Below are 18,518 nucleotides of genomic sequence, written 5' to 3'. Positions count from 1 at the left end.
GGATCTTAGTTCCCCGACGAGGGATCAAAACCGCATCCCCCTACATTGGAAGGCAGATTCTTAACCACTGGACCACCAGGGAAGTCCCTCTTTTCACTTTCTTGATGGTGTCATTTGAAGTGCAAAAGTTTCTAATTTTGATGAATTCCAGTTTTTCAGTGTTTTCTTTTACTTGCTTTTGCTATTGTAGATACAAAATAATATATAAAGTACATGTATAGTTAAAACGTAATAATAGAAGAAACAGCAGTGTACCTACCACTCAGCTTCAGAAATAGAACATTGCAATTTCCTTGGAAGTTCCCAGTTTGCCATCAGTTCAATCCCTTTCTCCCCTCAAAATGACCACTATTCTCAGTTTTGTTGACCTTGGTTTTCATTTTTTAAAACCTTGCTTATGTGAAATATACCACAGATGAAAAAGTACATGAAACATAAATGTAAATGTTTACAAAAGATTTTAAAATGAATATCTTTGTAACCACAATTCAGGACAAAATATAGAACATTGACCGCCTTCCAGAAATCCTTGGCCTGCTGTTTTCCACCACAGCTATCCACCAAGCCACCCACTATCCTAACTAACGAAGTAATTGCATAATTTTGTTAATAGTTTCACCATCTAAGTTTGCATCCCTAAATACTATAGTTTAGTTTTACATTATGTCTTTAATATTTCTCCATGTTGTAAAAAATAGCTGTAATTCACTGATTTTTCATTTTAGCATGATATTCCATTGTCTGACTATAGATCAATTTATTTACCCATTCTATTGATAGATGCATAAATGGTTTCTGATCTTTGGTTACAAATAACAGTCTTATAGATTCTTCTGTATATTTCCTGTCTGCATGTACACACTTTTATTTAGGGTATTTCTTAGGAGTGGAATTTGCTGGGTCATATATGTGTACCCTCTTCTATACTAGATATACCATGATGTTTTCCAAAAGGTTTGTCTTAATTTTTATTTGCACCTGCCGTATGAGAGTTTCTGTTCCTTCATATGTTCATTCATCTGCACTTAGAATATTCAAACATTTAAATTTTTGTCAATTTGGTAATATATCATTTTATCTCATTTTAACATTCATTTTCCTGATGTCTTATGAGGGTGTGCACTTTTTCATATAAATGGCTATTTGGATTTTTTCTTTTGAAGTATCTAGAGTTTTTTTGCCCATTTTCCATTGGATCGTCTGCCTTTGCTTGTAATTTATAGTAGTTTATATGTCTGGATCAAGCCCATTGTCAGTTATAAGTGGTTCAAAGATTTCTTTCTTTTTTTGTGGCTTGCTTTTTCATACACTTAATTGTGAATTTGGTGATAAGTGTCTTATTTTAAAGTAAGATTGTATTGAATCTATGGATCAGTTTTTGGGAAAATTAATATTTTTACATGCTTGAATCCCCAAATCCTTGAATATGTTAGATCTCCCCACTATTTAGGCTTGCTTTAATGTCTACACATACATAAACGTTTATAGCTTTCACCAGAGGCCCAGAACATCTTTTGTAGGTGTATTGTTGGTCATTGATATTTTTAAAATATTTTAGTAATATTATAGAATTATATAATATGATAATGTATAATACACATAAATTATATATATATATAATATTATATTCTTATAGTCTCATAAATGTCATCTTTTTCAAAAATTGTTTCCTAATTGTTGATTGCTATTGTTTTTTTGGCCGTGCCACGTGGCTATGGGATCTCAGTTCCCTGACCAGGGATTGAACCTGGGCCACGGCAGTGAAAGTGCCAAATCCTAACTATTAGACTACCAGGGAACTTCCTAATTGTTGATTGCTTTTATGTGGGCATAGAATTGATTTTGAACAATAATGTTTATTTCCAGCAGAATTGCTAAACTAATAACAGAGGTGTAGATTTTTTTTTCTGCATACACAATCATATCATCTGGCAGTTTCATTTCTTCCTTTCTCTTTTTTTTCCATAACTTATTTACTGGCTAGAACCTTGAGTACATTGTTAAATAGAAGTAGTGATAGTTGGCATCATTAAAGGGGAACCTTGCAACATTTCATTCTTAAGCATAGGTGCTAAAGGTTTTGGTTTGGGGGTTTGGTTTTTGTTAAGATACCCTCTGTTATATTATGGAAGTCCCCTTCTGTTCCTAGTTTGCTAAGAGTTTTATTTTTGTAATTATGAATAGTTGTTGAATTTTATCATGCTTTTTGCACCATTGAGACTGTCATTTTATTCTGCTTTGTAATCTTTTACTGTGACCCCTTTCAGTTGATTTTCTAGTGTTAAACCTACCTTGAATTCCTGAATTAAACCCAACTTTTTCATGATTGTATATTAATAGATTTGGTTTGCTGTATTTTGTTTAAGATTGTGTATCCATGTTAGTAAGATTTTTTTTCTTTCTCATAATGTTCTATTCAGATTTTGGAATCAGGGGTAGTTTAGCCAATTAAAATGAGCTAGGGAATTTCCCCTTTTATTCTGTTCCCTGAAAGTACTTGTTTAAAATTGAAATTATTTCTTCCTGGAATATTTGGAGAACTTGTGAGTGAAGCCATCTATACCTGCAGTTTTCTTTTTTAAAACTTTTAAAATTACCTGTATAATTTCTTTAATGATTGTAAGGCTGTTCAAGTTTTCTATTTCTTTTTACACTGGTTTTTATAAATTTTATTCTAGCAGAAATTTATTCAAATTTCTTGGCATACAGAATTGTTTCAAATATCTTCTATGATCTTTTTAATGTCTATAACATCTATAGTAGAAATAAACATTTTTATTTCTGCGACTGGCTTTTTATATCTTTTGTCTTAAATCAGTCTCAACAGAAATTTGTATATTTCTTCAGTTTGTGTAAAGAACCAATTTGGGGTCAGTGTTGATCCTCACTTTTGAATGTTTATCTTTATTATTTACTGTCTTCTACTTTCTTTTGGTTTATATTGATGTTCTTTTTTTCTAAATTCTTGAGATGGATGCTTAACTCACTAATTTTCATCCTTTCTTCTCTGATACATATTTTAATCATAAACATTTTCCTTTAATTATTGTTTTAGTTACATACCACAGTGTATAGGTAACATTTTCATTAGTCATCAAAATATATCTTAAGTTCATTATGGTTTCTTTTTAGACTTTTGGGCTATTGTTTTTGTTTGAGAATTTCCAGTCATACGAAAATTTCTAGTAATCCTTTTGCTTCTGATTTTGGCCCAATTGAATGATCAGAGAACTTACTCTACATAATCTGTTATATTTGTGGGAGTTGGTTTTATGGTCTAGTACATGGTCAGTTTTTGCAAATATCTCACATATTTGAAAAGAATGCATATTCTTCATTTGTTAGTCATATGTTCTATATTTATTCATTACATGCATTACATCAAATTTGTTAATCCTATTGTTTAAATCTTCTTTCTCTTTACTGAATTCTGTTCACTTTTTCTAATATCCCACTACAACTGTGGTGGTGTAATTTCTTCTTGTCATTCTGTCAGATTTTGTTTTATTTCTTTTGAGGCCTTATTATGAAATATCTAATTTTAAATTGTTATATTTTTGATGGATTGTACCTTTTGTCAACATGAACTGTAATGCTTATTTTTTATTTGCCTTAAAGTCAATTTTGTATAATACTGGTATAGCTATGCTAGGTTTCTTTTGCTTAGCGTGTATGTGTGTGTATGTATGTGTGTGTGGCATGAGTTTTTCCATCCTTTTACTTTCATTGTTTTTTCTCATGGGTTTTTTTTTTTTTTTTTTGTGGTACGCGGGCCTCTCACTGTTGTGGCCTCTCCCATTGCGGAGCACAGGCTCTGGACGCGCAGGCTCAACGGCCATGGCTCACGGGCCCAGCCGCTCTGCGGCATGTGGGATCTTCCCGGACCAGGGCACGAACCCGTGTCCCCTGCATCGGCAGGCGGACTCTCAACCACTGCGCCACCAGGGAAGCCCTTTTCTCACGTTTTAAATGTGTCTTTTATAAACAGCATATGTTTAGAGTTTGTCTTATATTTGTAAAATCTGGTCTATTCATCTTTGTCTTTCACTAGAGTTTTAAAACCCATTTACATTTAGTATAATTAAATTAATGTACTTAACATTTTAATTTTACTTCATGTTTTCTCACCCCTATTATGTATTTCTTTTTGTCTCATTTATTATCTTCTTTTGGATCATTTTTTTCTCATTCTATTTTTTCCTCATTCCACTTTTTCCTCTCTACTAGGTTGGAAGTCATACATTCTGTTTCTATTCTTTTTGTGATTATGTTACAAATAAGAATATGCTTTCTTAAATTTCAATCTAATATTAATCATTACCTTTACTTTCACATTGGTTAATAGAAGGATCTTAAAACAGGTTGACTTCATTTACCTTTCTTTCTACTTAAATGCTATCTTTAGTTTTATGTATCATTAAACCTCACAAGACATCATCATTTTTTATGGCTATATAGAATCAATTATTTAGATTTGCCCATGTGTTCACCACTTTACTTGCTCTTGATTCTTTCTCAAATTTGTGACTTCTATGAGATGTTTTTCTACTTTGTGAAATACATCCTTTAGAATTTTCTATTCTGTGGTGATGAACTCTCTGTGTTTCTTTGAAAAATGTCTTTATTTGACCTTCATTAGGATTCCTTTTTTAAGAAGTAACATCTGAGTTTCCTCTGTTTTCTTTCAGTCTACTGAGGATGTTGTTCCCATTGTCTTCTCATTTCTGTTGCTACTTTTGAGAAGCCAGCTGTGGTGAACTGTTACTTCTTTGAAAATAACTTGTGTTTTTTTCTGTCATTTCTTTGATAGTCTCCTTAAAATTGGCTTTCTGTGGTTTCAATTGTTGAGACTAATTTTGAATTTCTTTATGTTTATTCTGCTTGGTAGCTTTTTTTGACTTCTTAAATTTATGACTCAGCATCTTCAGTTCTATGGAATTCTCAGCTGTTATGTGTCCAAATATGTCCTCTTCTCCATTCTGTCTCTCCTCTTTCATATTCCAGTTAAACTTATGTTAGTCCTTTTTATTGAATAATCTTTGTCTCTACTCTTCTGTGTATTCCATCTTTTTGTTAACCTGTGCTTCATGCTGGAACTTTTCTTTTGATCTATCTTTCAGTCTACTAATTCTCTCCTTAACTATACCTGATATTATATTACACCAACCCACTGAGTTCTTAATTTGGTTATTGGGTAAATTTTTTTCAGTTTTCTAAATTCTGTTGTTTCTGCTGTTTCTTTTCAATAAAACATTTCTCTTTATATTTTCAAGTTTCCAGTCAAGATTTTTAATCTTATTTTTTGGGCAAGGGTGGATAGAAAGTGTAGTTATTTTATAGTCTCTGATAATGTCAATACCTCAAGTCTTAATGTACCTTTTTCTGTTATCTGTTTTGTCAGTTCTCACTCATGATGTATTGCTTCTTTGTGTGCCTAGTTCATGACTCTGTACTAGACTTTGTATTTGCAGTATTACTTGTATGTATAATAAGAGTCCTGGGGTTGTGGTTTCTTCCTTCACAGAAGATTCATCGATGGGTAATACCAAACCAGAAGGTTCTTTTTTTTTTTTTTAATGCTTTGAGAGAATGGAGAAAACAGCCCCTCAGTTTTTTGTAGGGCTTAATTCTCTCATAGAAACTTGGTTGAGAAAGACTGTTCTGGATACAAATCTCAGGTTGTTGTTGTTGTTGTTTTTTTACATTTTAACATAGTGATTTTTTTTAACATCTTTATTGGAGTATAATTGCTTTACAATGGTCTGTTAGCTTGTGCTTTATAACAAAGTGAATCAGCTATACATATACATATATCCCCATATCTCCTCCCTCTTGCATCTCCCTCCCACCCTCCCTATCCCACCCCTCTAGGTGGTCACAAAGTGCTGAGCTGATCTCCCTGTGCTATGCGGCAGCTTCCCACTAGCTATCGGTTTTACATTTGGTAGTGTATATATGTTGGTTTTATATGCAACAAATTTCTACTAATTTATGGTGTGCTTTTTCTATGTATCTATTTATTAATTGAATGAACAAACACACATTCTCAATTTCAGTGTAAGCAAATATGATCATCTTTTTGTGGTTTATGGTTTACGCTTTTTATGTATTATTTAAGAAATTCTGTCCTACTCCCAAGATTACAAATATGTTCTTTTATATTTCCTTTTAACATTTAAGTTCTTTCTTTGTCCAGAATTTATTTTTTGTACAATAGTGCAAGGTAGGAGTCTACTTTTTTTCCCCCAAGGGAAGTTGGTTATCTCACACCATTTATTGAATAATTCATCCTTCCACCACTGATTCATAGTGCCAGCTCTGTTATATGTCACAATTTCATATATGCATAGGATTTTTTTGTGTGCTTCCTATTATTTCATTAGACTATTTGTCTATCCATATGCCAATATCGAGCTGTCTTAATTATTCTAACTATTTAGTAAATGTTGCTATCTGGTAGAGCAAATTTGTCCCCCATCCTACCTGGTTCTTCCTCAAGAGTGCCTTGGCTATCTTTGGCCCTTTGCTTTTCCCCATTAAATTTAAAATTAGTTTGTCAACTTCCAGGAAAAACCTGGCTGGTATTTTGATTGGAATTGCATTGATCCTGTAAAACAATTTGAGGGAAACCTGACATCTTTTCATTACTGAGTCTTTTTCATGTTTGTCCAACTTTCTTCAGACTGTGTCACTGTGTTATTGCAGTTTATGTGGGGGTATAGGAAATGTTAGTGTGTACCTGTTTGTCGAATTTGGTATAATTTTAAAATTTTGTTTTAAAAAATCAGTCACTGAGAATTTAGTCAATATATTTATGCATACCTGAAAGTTCTGCTGTAGAAAGTGCTTACTTTTAAAATAAAGAAGCATTTTCCTTATGAGAGAGACTGTGGATTTGGGGGTGGGAGTCAAAGCTATTTGTGTCCAGGTCAGGTGCAGTATAGCATAGTGGTTAAGTGAGTTTATGTATGTGAATTTATTTACATGTGTGTGCATCCATTAAAGGCAGTAATCATAGTGGATACAGTCTTGGTTTCTGGAGCCACACGTTCTGCATTTGAATACCAATTCCACCATTTATTGCAAAATACTTTCACAAAATATTGATACTTAACTACTTCTTGTCTCAGTTTTCTTGTCTGTAGAATGGAGCAAGTAATAATATTTATCTCTTTAGATGGTTTCAAGGGAAACCATCATGCATGATAGAGGGGAGATTAGGGTAGTAGTTGAGGTCATGGCTTTCCTTTGTAATTCCTCTCAACATCCTATCCACTGCTTTCTTATTATAATTTAGTATATTTATTAACCAAATATTAGAATGTAGTATAATGGTGAAGAGTATAAGCTTAGGCGTCTGGTTAACCTGGACTAAAATTGTGGCTTTACTTTTTCTTAGAATGTGATTTAGGGCAAATTACTTAATCTCTAGCCTTTAGTTTCCTTACCTGTAAACTAGAAATAACAATAGTTAATACCATCTCATAAAACTGTTGAGAGAGTTAAATAAGAAAAAGCAATTAGCATAGTGTCTAGCACATTTCAAATTTTGTTATGTTTTGCCATCATCGTTATTTGCCATCATCATTATTATTATTGTCACCCTGCATTCTTGTCTGTAAAATTGAGATGATACAACCTGCTTAGTAATGTTGTTGGAGGACTAAATGAAATAATATATGCAAAGAGCTCAGTATGATGACTGGAAGAGAGTAAATATTCAATAAATGGTACTGTAAACAAGTTCTTAGTTTTAGTTTTTGTTTGTATTTCACACACTGTATACTAATACAAATCGAAGGTTGGGAATATTACCTTAAATATATATGCTCTAAGTAAAAATACTTTTTACTTATATGTGGTCTAAGACTTTTTCCTTTTGTCAGTGGCCCTTGATAGGAAATAGTGGTTCTCTAAACCTGATAAACATTTTGTTATCACATAATACTCTTAAAATAGTCCTATATAGAGTCAATTTTTTTTCCTTTATTTATATTGTGTCTGATAGTCTTTGGTATATATCTTAGTTTTTAATAATAGGACCTTTTAGTTTTTCCCTTTATGTTTTCTGTTAACGTTTATAGTCTGCTGGAAGCCCTGTCATAGATTAAAGCAATCTTCTATTGCTAGGAAAGGTTCATTAAATGTCAGGACCTTAAGTTTAAGGTTCTATATGAGTTACACAAGTATTGTCTAAATCAGATTGTTCTTTTTTTTTTTTTTTTTGCGGTACGCGGGCCTCTCACTGTTGTGGCCTCTCCCCGTTGCGGAGCACAGGCTCCAGACGCGCAGGCTCAACGGCCATGGCTCACGGGCCCAGCCGCTCCGCGGCATGTGGGATCTTCCCAGACCAGGGCACGAACCTGTGTCCCCTGCATCGGCAGGCGGACTCTCAACCACTGCGCCACCAGGGAAGCCCCAGATTGTTCTTTTGAAATATTTAATTTTAAAGTAATTGTTGTATTGCTTTTAGAAGAAAACAACTGACAACTGAAAAAAAGAAATGGTCTTTGATCATTTTGTGTCTCATTCTACTGCTTTTTATTTTCAGAGTGGCAGGCAACACACTACCTTTTCAGCAGAATCAAGTCGGAGTCTTTTGATCTGTCTGCTTTGGGTTCTCAAGAATGCAGATGAGACAGTTTTACAAAAGTGGTTTACAGATCTCTCAGTCCTGCAGCTAAACCGGCTATTAGATCTGCTTTATCTTTGTGTATCTTGCTTTGAGTACAAAGTAAGTGATCATTGTGCCAAAGATGAACAAGAGGGGAAACATAATATGGAAAAGAAGAAGAAAATTTCTTCAATGTGTCTTCTTTTCTAATGTTTAAATTTTAGGGAAAGAAAGTGTTTGAAAGAATGAATAGTTTGACCTTTAAGAAATCAAAGGACATGAGAGCAAAGCTTGAGGAAGCTATTCTTGGAAGCATAGGTGCCAGGCAAGAAATGGTGCGCCGAAGCCGAGGACAGCTTGGTATGTACACAGTATCTTCTCCTTCTGGTGAGAATTTTTTTCAGTTTCCTTGAACACTATTACAGTGATCATTTTTGCAAGTCTTCAGTGACAATTCTACACTTTTAAAATAGTGTTTTAAATGTAACTGTGAATTAACTCGAGTAGCCATTTCTTTGCATGTTAGAATTCCTATTTAAGTAGGGTGAGCATACTTACAATTTGCTCTGGATAATCTCAGTTTGTTTCTCTTGCCCTTGTGTGATTAATAGCATCCTTTATTTTTAAAAATAGAGTTTTTAAGAGCAGTTTTAGGTTCATAGCAAAATTGAGCTGAAGATACAGGTATTTCCCATATATCCTCTGTCCCCACACACATGCATGGCCTCCCTTGTTATCAACCTCCCCTACCAGAGTGGTACACTTGTTACAACTGATGAACCTATACTGATGCTCATTATCATACAGAGTCTATAGTTTACATTATGGTTCTCTTGGTCATCCATTCTATGTAGCATCACTTTTTACTCTTAAAAGTTTCCTAGTTTTGCAGTGATTTAATATACCCTGTATATAAGGCAAAGATATTGCCCATTAAACTCAAATATCAGCAAGAGAAGACAATTTTGTAGCATTTGAAACCTGTTTCTAATCCCTGGTCTGCTACCCAATAGCCGTATAACTTTGGCCAAGTCACTTAATCTCCCCACTTTCCCCTTCCTCATCCATTTGTGATTGTTTTGAGATTTTAAAAGGTAGTGTTGATCTTATCATCTTTGTAGTGACCATGTATGTGTAAACATTTCGCAAATTCTAAAGTAATATTGTTGCTGAGAGCTCCTTAAGGTCAGGGACATGGCTTAGTCATCTGTGTACATGACATTCGCTAACAGCTCGATATATATTTGCTGACTTAAAATGTGAATGTACATTTACATGAATATTTTTTAATTATTGTTTTTGATAGGCCATTTAACTTAGTGATTGTTTTCTTAAGTAAACTTAAATATCTTTTATATGCTATGTGTGTTTGGAATTTAATAATGAATAAGACAAAGTCTTTGCCTTTGAAATTAATAGAGCACTGTTTGTTCACTTCAGTTGTATACAGTTTACAATGTACCTATTGATTTTCTTTTAACTCTTTTAGTATGTACAACAACCCTCTATAAAGTATGGAAATTAACTTTCTAGGTCATTTAATTATTACCAAAGCCTAATGAATAATTATCCTCATCTTTAAGATAAAATAAAACTCACAGAGGTAAATAACTTGCCTCAGATTATAAACTGATAGAACCAAGATCTTTTGACTGCCAGTTTAGTGTTCTTTATATTATACAGTAGCTCTTTCTGAGGCTTACTGTTGGAAAGAGTGGAGCTGTTACCGATATGTTTGTTACATTTTTAAACTTGTGGCCTTTGGACAGCTACCACTGTTTAAATGTAAGAAATGAAGTTCTGTATGTGGAATCTTAACCCCCCACCCCCACCCCACAAACTCATAGATACGGAGAACAGATAGGTGTTTACTAGAGGTGGGGGGTAGGGGTGGACAAAATGGGTGTAGGGGATCAAAAGGTACAAACTCACCGTAATAAAATATGTAAGTACCGGGGATGTAACTTATAGCACCGTGACTCTAGTTAACAAATGTATACTTGAAAGTTGCAAAGTGAGTACATCTTAAAAATTCTTTTTTAAAAAAAAAAATTTATTTATTTATCTTTGGCTGCATTGGGTCTTCGTTACTGTGCACAGGCTTTCTCCATTTGTGGCGAGCAGGGGCTACTCTTGGTTGCGGTGGCTTCTCTTGTTGTGGAGCATGGGCTCTAGGCGGGCGGGCTTCAGTAGTTGTGGCACGTGGACTCGGTAGCTGAGGCTCGTGGGCTCTAGAGCAGAGGCTCAGTAGTTGTGGCGCACAGGCTTAGTTGCTCTGCAGCATGTGGGATCTTCCCAGACCAGGGATCAAACCCGTGTCCCCTGCATTGGCAGGTGGATTCTTAACCACTGCGCCACCAGGGAAGCCCAAAAGTTCTTATCATAAGAGAAAAATATTTGAAGCTATGTGTGGTGATGTTGTTAACTAGACTTGTGATGATCATTTTGTAGTATGTGCATATATTGCATCATTATGTTATACACCGGAAACTAATATAATGTTATATGTCAATTGTATCTCAATTTAAAAAAAAGAATTGAAATTCTTGTCTTTGAAAAATTAAACCTTTGCAATTCTTATATATTTGGATACTTAATAAGCTAGGTCATCTAATGATAGACATTCTTAACTAAGGAGATGAGACACAATTTCATGGAAAAAAAGTTAATGATAAAAATGAAAATAGATCACAGTTACTTATTTTGTTAACTGTCTTAATATAGACATATCTTTTTGCTTTCTTTCACAAAATTTCTTAAAGACTGAGGTTTCAAAATCAAAGAGGTAAAGAGAGAAAGAAAGGGAACGAAAGGGAGAGAAAGCAGAAGGAGTATCCAGACATGTCCTTTATTGTGTGTCAAATTATATTTGTTTCTCAATATTTTTAAAATTTCTATTTGAACTCTGAATTTTTACTTTCATTTTTCTTTCCATTTTCCCAGCCAATTTAAAGCCTCATGGTTTTCAAAAAGGAGCATTAGTTTTCTAGTTGAAAGCTTGAAGTCATGACTTGATTCTATTGTTTATATTTCTCCACAATTCTCAATGCCTTCTCCACTTCTGCTGGATTGGTATGAATCAGTTCTATTGCTGCTGCCCCTTAAGGAGCCCGTACCATTCATTTTGCCTTCCATCCTAGAAACCGCTTGGGAGAAAGCCCCTATCTTCCTCCTGTCCTGCCTTCTGTGGACCAAAATAAACAATACTTTATGAATCCTTTTTTTAAAAAAATTATTTATTTATCTATCTATCTCTATTTATTTATTTTTGGCTGCGCTGGGTCTTCGTTGCTGCGCATGGGCTTTCCCTAGTTGTGGTGAACAGGGGCTACTCTCTATTTGCAGCGAGTGGGGGCTACTCTTCGTTGTGGTGCACGGGCTTCTCATTGGGGGGCTTCTCCTGTTGCAGAGCACGGGTTCTAGGTCCGTGGGCTTCAGTAGTTGTGACTTGCGGGCTCTAGAGCACAGGCTCAGTAGTTGTGGCGCACGGACTTAGTTGTTTCGCGGCATGTGGGATCTTCCCAGACCAGGGCTCAAACCCATGTCCCCTGCATTGGTAGGCGGATTCTTAACCACTGCGCCACCAGGAAAGCCCCTCAATCCTTCTTAATTTGTTTATTTATTAAACAAAAAGTTATTGAGTTCTCAGGATGTGCCAGACACTTTGTCAGTACCTGACATAAAGGGGTGAACAAAATGAACATAATCTCTGTTCTTAAGTAGCTTATATTCTTGTGGTCATAAGTGCTATGGAGAGAAAGAAAGTAAATTAAGAGGAAAGGAAGTGGTAGAGAGTTAAGGAAGGCCTTTCTGCAGAGGTGATGAATAATTGGCCAGTGAAAATTTGTGGGAAAAACAATCAGGTAAAAGGAACAACCACCATTGCGCACATCCTAAATCAGTAGCATATGTAGTGAAACTACACACACACACAATAATGGTAGTATAAACAAGAGTGGGAGGAAATAAGATCATATCATGCGTGTTCTTATAAACCATGGTTAGGACTTTGGGAAAGTCAGTATTAGAAAATTTGCTTATTTAAAAGCATGTTTGTTTTTTTATATTACATTTAGCAAATATATTTCTTCTGCAACTGTTGTGAAAAATTTTAATAAAAAGCACCATTGTCTGGTTGGTTTTTCCACTTGTACTGAGGATAAGGTGGCTGTGTATAAAATTAATAACATTATGTAGGATTTCTTATATGTTTGCAAATATACATGTATGTGGTCTGACTGAAATAACATTAAAAAAAGGTTTTGAAATTTGTTTGACAGAGAGAAGCCCATCTGGAAGTGCCTTTGGGAGTCAAGAAAATCTGAGGTGGAGGAAGGATATGACTCACTGGCGTCAAAACACTGAGAAGCTTGACAAGTAATTTAACCTTCTGTTTTATCTTACTGATGGGTTTGTTGAGTTTCAAATACAGAGGAAAATGATTACTTTTAGTGTTTTTTATATATTAGGCATTCAAAACTTAGAAGACAAAATAGTTATATTTTAGTTTTAAATTTTAGATTAAAAATGATTTGAGGGAAGAATTTTTCATATGGTGTAGTAAAACAAAAGGTTACATATTCACATGTTACTCTATTTTCCTCCAACAATCCCCTTTGGAAAATGCATTCGGCAACTATTTTTTAAATATATTTTGGGTGTCACACTGAACTAAATATTTCAGGGATTACAAAAAATTAGAAAACTAATCTTTGCCCTCTTAAAGCTTAAAATATAAAGAAAGACAAAACACTCTACAAGTCTTCTGTTTCTAGCATGGAGGCAAACTAGGTACACTAACTGACCACCCTACCGCCAAAAACAATCCTAAAGGACTGCATCTTCAGCCTAAGGGGAACTGGAAGTAAACCTTTCTCACTGCCCAGGTAACCACAGGTAAAGTTGCTTGGCTTGACACTTGGCATTACAGGTGTCATGGGGCTAACATTTTTTCCTGATAGTTTGTAATTACAAGTTAGCTCTCAAGTAACTTGATTGGCCCCCACAGCTTTGAGCATATGGTGACCAACTCATTTGGGTTTGCCTAGTACTCCTCATTTTAGTAGTGAATGTCCCACGTCCCAGGGAACCTCCCAGTCCTGTCCTAAAGTGAACCTGGATGGTTGGCCACCCTGAGAACCATCTTCAGCCCAAGCTTTAGAGGATTCTCACAGTTGAACTTCAAGAAATATTAGCTCTCAGACAGTAAAATCATGAAACACAGGAAGCAAGTCCCTGTGAGAGCCAGCAGAGAGAGAAGCAGCAGGGTCAGTACCATATAGATGAGTTTGGCATTGTCAGAAACAGCCTTAGTCTCTACAGGCTGCTATGACAAAATACCACATGCTGTGTCACTTTTAAACAACAGAAATGTATTCCTCACTGTTCTGGAGGCTGGGAAGTTCGAGATCATGGCACCAGCAGATTTGGTGTCTGGTGAAGGCCCTCTTCTGGGTTACAGACTTCTTGCTGTGTCCCCTTATGGTTTAAGGGCAAGCAAACTCCCTGGGGCATCTTTTATAGAAGCACTAATCCCATTCTCGAGGGCTGTGCCCTGATTATCCAATCACCTTCCAAAAACTGCACCTCCTAACACCATTACCTTGGGCATTAGGTTTTCAATGTATGAATTTGTTAGGGAATGCAGATACTGAATATAACTGTGTTAAAAATTCTTAAAGTTTGAGTTTCTGCATTTCTGTCCTCTCTGTCCATGTTCGTTTCTTTTATTATTTTTCCACGTGTTGTGTTTTTTAGAAATCAAAAAGCACCAAGATACTATGCTATTAGTATGTTGCTTTATTTCTGCATTTGTATAATGTGTTCTCTTTGCTTACCTTACTATGTTTTAAGGGAGCCCTTTTTTTTTTTTGGTGTTTTCCTGATTCTTTTTGTTTAACCATCTTGTTTTGTCATGTTTCTTCACAAAATCTTGCTGGAATCTTAAGTTTGAATATTATATATTTTGTTGTCCAATTTAATTCTAACTATACTGTATTTTCTCCTTAAATTTAATTTATAAAATGTAAATTCATGAACTGTTCTCTTTAGTGACAGTAATAAAGATTCAGACTTTAACATCTAAGAACGTTGAAAAGTTAGCATTTAATATATCCTTTTATTTTTGCTTTGATTTATGGGTTTTTTGTCTACTTGGATGTAATGTATAGATTCTGTATATGTATTGCAACTAAAACAAATGTCATCTTTACTCATAAATCATATATAGTTATTAAGTTTTTTATTTTCATTAAATAATACTTTTGTAAATATTAGTATTCAAGTAAACCACTTCATTACCTCAAGTTGTTTTATTTCTAATGAGTGATTCCATCCAGAGTCTCACTGAAGAGTTAAATCATTTTCTGTATTAAAATTTTTGTATCAAAAATTTGGGGAAATTAGACAAAACTTTATTTTTAAAAAGATCTTTTATCTTAAATAAATATGTTGAAAATCCTTGAAATAGTAATATGAATACTAAACATTTTGAATGTTGCTTTACATGAAAGCAGCCCTAACTACAAGCCCACATAGCACCACCTAGTGTCTACATACCATTCAGAATAAAAGTTTTTTCCTGTGTTTGCTGCATCTCTGAAAACTAAATATTTATGCCTTTAGTGGCACTGTAGCACTGTAATGGGGTGAGAAAGTCTGTACTGGCATGGTTGAAAAAATGTAGGTTAAAACAAAACATTTTAAAATATGCAAAATACTGTCTTTTTCCTTATTCTCTTGTAACTTTGCATTCAGGCAAATATTGAAAAATGGTTCCCCTGAAAAAGCAAAAGGGTTCCAAGGTTTTTTATTTCTGTGCATCTTTAAGTCTTTTTTGAATTGCAGATCTATTGGCTTTTCTAAAAGATAAATATAATTTCTTATAATATTTTGTATTAGGTCAAGAGCAGAGATTGAACATGAAGCACTGATTGATGGAAATCTGGCTACTGAAGCAAATCTAATCATTTTGGATACATTAGAGATTGTTGTCCAGGTAAGAACACAAGTTAGAGGAATTTAAAGTAGTATAGATTTGATAAGTTAGGGTTGGGGGGAAAAAGTATTTATTGAACCATATAGTTGCATTTAAATATCAGTAGATCCTAGAAGTTATGACCTTGCTCCTCTTCTTCTTTCTTTTTTTTTTTTTTTTTTTTTGCGGTATGTGGGCCTCTCACTGTTGCGGCCTCTCCCGTTGCGGAGCACAGGCTCCGGACACGCAGGCTCAACGGCCATGGCTCACGGGCCAAGCCGCTCCGCGGCATGTGGGATCCTCCCAGACCGGGGCACGAACCCGTGTCCCCTGCATCGGCAGGCGGACTCTCAACCACTGCGCCACCAGGGAAGCCCTCCTCTTCTTTTCTCATTTAAAACCTGTTCATTCTCCTCCACCTCTTTTTTTTAATCCAAATCCGTCTCAGCTTCTTTTCCTTGAGGTCTTCCTAGATCCTACATTATCTTTTTCCTATTAAAATTTTTATTTGTTACTTATACATATTCTCCCTCTCTAACCAAATTGCAGTTAACATCTCTATTTTATTTATCTATTTTAAAATTGCAGACAGTTTCTGTAACAGAATCCAAAGAGAGCATCCTTGGTGGGGTGCTGAAAGTGCTACTACATAGCATGGCCTGTAATCAAAGTGCAGTTTATCTACAACATTGTTTTGCTACCCAGAGAGCCCTGGTTTCAAAGGTGGGTTATTTTTGAACCTGCTGTTTTGTCAGACTTTGCTTTCTTTATTAACATTGTCTAAGATCATTTGACACATACATTGATCATATTTTAAATATACTTATAGTTAAAATTTTAGTAATAACCTAAGACTCATGATTCTTCTTTGCCTTTTTTCTACTGCTTACCTTTTGGAATTTCTAAGAGTAGTTCTGATGTGGAGAAGGGCCTGAAATTACTAGCTTATTTTATTTTATTTATTTTTTAAAATAAATTTATTTTATTTATTTATTTTTGGCTGCATTGGGTCTTCGTTGTTGCATGCGGGCTTTCTCTAGTTAATGGCGAGGGGGGGCTACTCTTCATTGCGGTGCGTGGGCTTCTCATTGCGGTGGCTTCCTTTGTTGCGGAGCACGGGCTCTAGGCACGTGGGCTTCAGTAGTTGTGGCACACAGCCTCAGTAGTTGTGGCACGCAGACTCAGTAGTTGTGGCACATGGGCTTAGTTGCTCCGCAGCATGTGGGATCTTCCTGGACCAGGGCTTGAACCCGTATCCCCTGCATTGGCAGGCGGATTCTCAACCACTGCACCACCAGAGAAGCCCAATAGCTTATTTTAAATACGGGGCTTTTTGTGTTTTCTCTTCATTTTATTTTCGCTGTCCCTTATTGACTTGATTTATCAAGAATTCAATGTATAAGTTGTTCAGTCTGTTGAAATTAGCTTATCCTATGGTAAATGGAAAGGAAGGTGCTTTTGCTGTTTGTTCAACTACTTCAAATATTTATTTCCTATGTTTGTTTTCCTCTGGAAATGTGTATTCTTAATACTTGAAGGTAGCTATTTCATCTTAGTCATCTTATACGATGGAATGCAGAGCTGTTGATGAAACTGAGCCAGTGAAAATAACTTATATACTATTTTGTGATAATAAAAACATTTCACAGAATTATTATATGTTAGTTACTATAGTAGTAAGTGTTTTATGCACATTATCTAATCTAAGGTAGTCATACAATCCCACATAGATAACATTATTAGGCCCATTTTAAGGATGAGAAAACATGTCCAAGGCTGTATTACTAGTGTAATCCATACTCGAACCCAGTCTGTCTGGCTCTGTGGGCCATGTTATTAACCATTAGTAAATATTGTCCCTTAACATTCTTTTAATTCCTGGGCTACACCAACAAATCTCCACATCAGGCTATATTGACATATCTCTGGAACTTTTACTGCATAAATTCAGTGTTGGTGTTGTTTCTTTACAGTTCCCTGAACTCTTGTTTGAAGAGGAGACAGAGCAGTGTGCTGATTTATGCCTCCGGCTTCTCCGGCACTGTAGCAGTAGCATCGGTACAATACGGTCACATGCTAGTGCCTCCCTTTACCTACTTATGAGACAGAACTTTGAGATTGGGAATGTAAGTGTTTCATCTCAGTATTGTATCTTTGATTCATTAGGAAATATAACTTCTGTAGATAACTATTAAATGGGTTCAGGGGGAGCATGGAATTTTTTTGGTATGTTTTGAGTCTAATATTTGTCTTTCTATTTCTCATTCTGTGGACATCTTATAAAAGTCCAAATCTTCAGTTTTACTTCCTATACTAAAAACAATGTGTAGTAGTACAGATTTAGAATATAAATGTTGAGCTATTGTAAATTTTAATTATTATCATTAAGTGAAATGAAAGTCATAAGGAAAATTAAAAGTTAAATATCTTGGCTTGATATTTTATGATTATATGCCAGTCTTTGAAGAATTCCATGTTTTCATTTATGTTTTTTTATTTGATAATAGATTTGTGTTGTATTTTTCCTAACTTTATGAGTCAAATATTTAGTTCATTTATTCTTAATCATGTAAGTATTTAAGGTCTAGAATATTCCATTGTGCACTGTTTTTGGTGTCTCATGGTTCTGATATGTAGTATTCTCAGTATTCTTGGTTTGTAGATATTTGTAATTTCAGTTTATATTTTCTTTTTAACCCAAAGTTTTAAAGTTTTGATGATAATTTTTAGTTGTTTCTTTTTTTCTGGCCGTGCTGCAGCTTGCAGGATCTTAGTTCCCCAACGAGGGATTGAACCCGGGCCCTCAGCAGTGAAAGTGTGGAGTCATAACCACTGGACCACCAGGGAATTCCTGATAATTTTTAGTTTTATTGCAAAGTGATCATACAATTAATATACTGTGTCTCCTTTTTGGTAGTATGGATGTGT

General features: G+C 34.9%; 1 protein-coding gene across 4 annotated transcripts in view; it reads left to right on the top strand.

Annotated features, from left to right (window-relative positions):
• Positions 1-18,518, top strand: part of DOCK7 (dedicator of cytokinesis 7) — a 209,346-nt gene that overhangs the window by 156,191 nt on the left and 34,637 nt on the right. For all 4 annotated transcript variants that reach the window (XM_060089893.1, XM_060089896.1, XM_060089894.1 and 1 more), the window contains 6 exons: positions 8,552-8,734; positions 8,839-8,974; positions 12,895-12,991; positions 15,515-15,611; positions 16,179-16,313; positions 17,564-17,716. In XM_060089893.1, the coding sequence (XP_059945876.1) occupies positions 8,552-8,734; positions 8,839-8,974; positions 12,895-12,991; positions 15,515-15,611; positions 16,179-16,313; positions 17,564-17,716 (801 nt within the window). The remainder of the gene's footprint in view (positions 1-8,551; positions 8,735-8,838; positions 8,975-12,894; positions 12,992-15,514; positions 15,612-16,178; positions 16,314-17,563; positions 17,717-18,518) is intronic.

Source organism: Mesoplodon densirostris, chromosome 2 (assembly GCF_025265405.1).
Source record: "Mesoplodon densirostris isolate mMesDen1 chromosome 2, mMesDen1 primary haplotype, whole genome shotgun sequence".
Lineage (NCBI taxonomy): Eukaryota > Metazoa > Chordata > Mammalia > Artiodactyla > Ziphiidae > Mesoplodon > Mesoplodon densirostris.
This window is presented reverse-complemented; position numbering and strand designations above follow the sequence as displayed.